Source organism: Astatotilapia calliptera, chromosome 5 (genome assembly GCF_900246225.1).
Source record: "Astatotilapia calliptera chromosome 5, fAstCal1.2, whole genome shotgun sequence".
Taxonomy (NCBI): Eukaryota; Metazoa; Chordata; class Actinopteri; order Cichliformes; family Cichlidae; genus Astatotilapia; species Astatotilapia calliptera.
In genome coordinates this window covers 2,551,769-2,556,768 of record NC_039306.1, presented here as the reverse complement: position 1 = coordinate 2,556,768, position 5,000 = coordinate 2,551,769, and the positions used below count along the sequence as shown (strand labels likewise).

The window sequence follows — 5,000 nt, the reverse complement described above, 5'->3', positions numbered from 1 at the left end:
AGCGAGTGCACGGCGATGGATTCAACACGTTCTGCCGCCATTAAAAACCATGAAACATTTTTATGGCGTGCACGCTCTGAGTTGGAGAGCCGATCTAACGGCGCCGGTGACGGCACGCCCGCTTTGTCTAAGCCTGCGCCCGCACCTGTTTCTGTGGGCTGAGCCGCTCTGAAGACGACATGCTGCAAAATGTTGGCGTGGCGAGACCAGAACCAGCTGACGGCTGGCTCTGCAGGGCGTGCAGAGGCGTGGCAGCTGCAGATGTGAAGCACAGCTGGCTGCGTCTGACGGAGAGCCTCGTCCATGTTTCTCTCAGGCTGCTTCCATTTGTCTTCATTGTTCCCGTTCACTGATCGTGGTTTTAATCCGTACTGCTTTAAGCCCCTCCCCCGATTGGCTGCCCTAGCTGAAACTGTGGGTTAGACAGGAAGTGAGGTAAAACGTAGCCACTCGTTTTTTAAAGAACAAGCTTTAAAAAATTATCCTCACTGATGTTTAATATCCATAGTTTCTAAATGTGTGACCAAACATCTGTGCAGACAGCTGTGACCTCTGACCTCCTGATCCTCTGACATCACTTTTTTTTTTCCCGTCTGACCACAGAGGCTGCCCGGGGCCGTGGCGATGGGCGGAGCTCTGGCGAGGCCCAGCTGGTTGAGTTCTCCCACTTTGGGTCGGGCCAACCGCTTCTTGAGCACGGCCGCCGTCAGCCTGATGACCCCCAGGCGACCCCTGAGTCAGCCGGAGAAGGTGAAGGTCCGAACGCTCGCCGTGGAGCAGCGCACCGAGGAGGACAGTGAGTACAACTCGCTCCTGCTACGGAACTCACGGGCATCAGCCCCGTTTGCTCAGAGCTTCTCCTGCGTTTGAAAATACGAAGCAGGTCTATGTGGCAGTGCGTGGCGCCCCCTGCTGGCAGCAGGAGGTCAGTGATTTGTCAGGAAGTTTGCTTTTACAGGCGTGATGAACGGCCACACAGGGGATCACTTCCGCATTTGCTCGCTTTGCGTGGAGCTTTTAGGAAGTGAGAATCAGAATTTAATTGTGTGAGGTTCACCTAGGCGTCAACGTGACGAGCGAGTCACTTCCTCTGTGGATGTATGGCGTCATTTTTGTGCCACTATTCTGAGCGCACGTAAAAAGGTTTGCAGGTGCAAGTGTTGCATTTTGAGGAGAAATTTCTTTTGAGCGAAGAAAATTCATTCCTGCGTGCAAAGAAATAATTTCAGTGTTTGCTATCTCACACACACACACACACACACACACTCACTCACTCACTCACTCACTCACTCACTCACTCACTCACTCACTCACTCACTCACTCACTCACTCACACACACACACACACACACACACACACACACACACCAGCAGCCCCTCTCGCTCAGTTTTTGCATTTGTGGTGCAATGACACCGGCGTGCAGGAGACGAGCAAAGTGAGAGAAGGGCCCGAGCCGTGATCGCTGCAGGAAAACGTCTGCGCTTCCATCTTTCAGTTGGAGTCTGCGTGTTGTTCCACTTCATCCTCCAATCGAAGGTAGTGATAAATGTTCAGCCACGCTCTCCTTTCTGCACCCAGCAGCGTAATCAGAGTAATCAGAGTAAGCATGGTGATGGCAGGAAACAAAGCACCAGAGGAATCTGCCAGGTAAAATATCAGGAAGTACTTTGTCAGTGACAGTGTTGGAGACGTTTGAGAAGAAGTGATTGGTTCCTGCGTTCTGGTTCTGGATGGTGGGACAGAGCGTGGATGGAGGTGGATCGATCCCTCGCGATGTCCACCAGTGTGTTTCATACCACGTGCTTTCAGCCCGGCGTGTTCAGCTTTACGAGGTATTCGTGTGCTGGGAGCTTTAATTGGGTCACTTCCTGTTGGGGTGTGTCAGGTGTCCTGTTGATGTCACATCATTATTTTTCACTGTTGGCCCAGACTAAGTTGGTCTCTGGTTGTTTCCTTCATTAGTCAAATGAGGCGCTCGTGCCTGATTGGCCGGTTAGACACAGCGTGAAGTTGGCGTGGAGCCAGTTATCATCGCCTGAGTCTTTGGGTGGAAGTGCCACAGCTGTAAAAATCTCTTGCCTTTTTTAACCATTTCCTGTTTCTCTGCAACCTGAAGTCGAGGGAAGTCATGGCAACGACGGCCTGTTGCTGGGGCGACCGCTCGAGGAGCCCGATCAACAAATTGCAGACAAGTCGCTGCTGGAGATCGTGGACGGGATCGTGATGATGTACAACCTGAGTGTCCATCAGCAGCTGGGGAAGGTGAGTGTGTGTGTGCGTGCATGTGTGTGTGCGTGTGCGTGTGTGCGTGTGTGTGTGCGCACGTCTGTGGTGTCTGCGATGAAGACCAGCGAGCACGTCATGGCCGTGCCTTAAACGAAGTGCTGAAGCAAAGAATGTGTCTAGAATTTTTTCTAATCGAATTATTCGAAACACACGATGAACCGTTGCAGCCCTAACTATATGCTTTAAAGGAAAGTTTGAAGCCTAATCTTAAAAGTAGAGATAGTGTCTGTCTCCTGAATCCAAACTGGAAGCTGGTTCCACAGAAGAGGGGCCTGAAAACTGAAGGCTCTGCCTCCCATTCTACTTTTAAATACTCTAGGAACAACAAGTAGGCCTGCAGAGCGAGAGCCAAGTGCTCTAATAGGGTGATATGGTACTACAAGGTCATTAAGATAAGATGGGGCCTGATTATTTAAGACCTTGTATGTGAGGAGCAGGATTTTGAATTCTGGATTTAACAGGAAGCCAAAACAGGAGAAATATGCTCTCTCTTTCTAGTCCCTGTCAGGACTCTTGCTGCAGCATTTTGGATCAGCTGAAGGTTTTTCAGTGAGTTTTTAGGACTTCCTGATAATAATGAATTACAGTCGTCCAGCCTGGAAGTAATAAATGCATGAACTAGTTTTTCAGCATCACTCTGAGACAGGATATTTCTAACTTTAGAGATGTTGCACAAATGGAAGAAAGCAGTCTTACATATTTGTTTAATATGTGCGTTGAAGGACATGTCCTGGTCAAAAATGACTCCAAGGTTCCTCACAGTGTTACTGGAGGCCAAGGTAATGCCATCCAGAGTAAGAATCTGGTTAGATACCATATTTCTAAGCTTTTCAGGGCCGAGTACAATAACCTCAGTTTGATCTGAATTAAGAAGCAGAAAGTTAGCGGCCATCCAGGTCTTTATGTCTTTAAGACATTCCTGCAGTTTAACTCATTGGTGTGTGTTATCTGGCTTCATGGACAGATAGAGCTGGGTGTCATCTGCATAGCAGTGTAAATGTATGCTATGTCTTCTAATGATGCTGCCTAAGGGAAGCATGTATAATGTAAACAGAACTGGTCCTAGCACTGAACCCTGTGGAACTCTGCTGTAAAGGTTAATGCTGCATATTTTATTCCTGTGACTTTCTCTGCAGCTGGTTTTGTCTGCAGGTGGAAAAACTCCCACAGTGAGTTCATCCTTTGGTTTGGTGCTCATCACGCTCCAGTTGGTCACATCACTGTTAACAATCCCTTCTTGTTTTAAACTTCTATATTTAAAACTTGCTGAAGTATCTGTGGGCGGTCCTGACCTTTAGCTGCATCCACCTTTCTCTCGGGTGGGTTGACCCGAAGCAGCTGTGCTCAGAGCGCTGTGATTTGTGTGTCTGGTTTTATTTTTACGTTTTTATTCGAGGTGTCTGAATAACGTGTCTGTGCGCATTAAAGCGAAGCACTCCGAGTCCTCTGGTCAAACACGGGCGCCTCGCTGAGCCTGAAGGTTTTTTCTACTCTGCGATTGGCTCATCCTCCCCACACTAACGCTGTGCGACCTCTGACCCCTGTCTCATTTAAAAGCGCCTCTGAGTCTGTAACGTGTGCGTTTCCATCACGTAGCTGCTGCGTGGTCAGACTCTAATGACGAGTTTTCATGGTCGCTGTGACAATCAGCCAATTAGATCGCTCGTGCCTCCAGTGTTTTTCTCAGCAGCGTGCTAACATGTGTCTCTCCTCTCAGATGGTGGTGGTGTCGGACGACGTCCATGAGTACGCCGTGGCGCTGAAGGATACGGAGGAGAAGATCGCCCGCTGCCCCGCCAGCGTGAGTGCCACCGCCGCCTCAGCTGGACATCAGGGCGAGTTTTAGAAGCAGTGCTTGGCCTGAGTGACCCTCATCACTCAGGTCACTCAGACCAAGGCTCAGATTGGTGAGGTGGGTGGGGTCAGCAGTGGGACCTGATTGGCTGATTGACCGAGTCAGACAGCTTTAGACAGATTATCACTGCAGTGGGAGAGAGGAGCTCAGGAGGTTCATGGATGCTGGGAGACGGAGGCAGATGATTGGCTGTGGCGCCCCCTGTGGGAGAAAGACCTTTGTTGCAGGCTAACAAAAACGACTGCTTAGCTTTGGATTCATGGTTTACAGAGCCTCTGATTTTCCTCGACAGCAGGTGTCCGTGTGTCTGCTCTCTGTCTGACATGAGGTCACTTCTGATTGGATCACGTCCAACGACACGAACGATAGAACAAAAGAGCATCTCTCAGTGAAAGGGGGGATGGCTCGGTTAACGCGCCCCTCCACCTCTCACTGGGGCGACGCATTCCCACCAACAGGCCCTCATTTTCTGCCACGCTTCGTGTTTTCATGTCGTTCTCTCTGCAGGATTTCTTTATTGATGTTCGCTGTAGTTATTAAACTCAAATGTGTTGAAGTGAGACTCATGCTCAGGCTTTATTCAGGTCACAGGCCTCCTCTGGTTTCCCACTGAATCTAGAAACCCTCGTTTAAACGCCGCTGTTGGTCCGTCCTCATTAATAAATCTGACACACTGCTCTTTGTTTGTCGGAGCTCTTCTCGAGGTAATTGGCCGCGCTGCTGTCAGCCCGTCGTGATGCAGAAGCTCCTCTCATTAGTGCCGCGGAGTAAACTCGCTCTCTGAAGGCAGACGGGAAGAGTCGGAGGAGCGCCCCCATCAGGAGCGATGCATCCTGCGATCGGCGAGGGCCTCAGTCA

The 5,000-nt window shown here is 50.1% G+C and overlaps 1 protein-coding gene across 6 annotated transcripts in view; it reads left to right on the top strand.

Moving 5' to 3' along the window:
* Nucleotides 1–5,000, top strand: part of rnf123 (ring finger protein 123) — a 112,898-nt gene that overhangs the window by 17,541 nt on the left and 90,357 nt on the right. For all 6 annotated transcript variants that reach the window (XR_003272367.1, XM_026166582.1, XM_026166581.1 and 3 more), the window contains 3 exons: nucleotides 604–796; nucleotides 2,118–2,263; nucleotides 4,005–4,088. Coding sequence is in view for 5 of the 6 variants with exons in the window: in XM_026166582.1 (XP_026022367.1) it covers nucleotides 604–796; nucleotides 2,118–2,263; nucleotides 4,005–4,088 (423 nt within the window). In the remaining variant the exon portion in view is untranslated. The remainder of the gene's footprint in view (nucleotides 1–603; nucleotides 797–2,117; nucleotides 2,264–4,004; nucleotides 4,089–5,000) is intronic.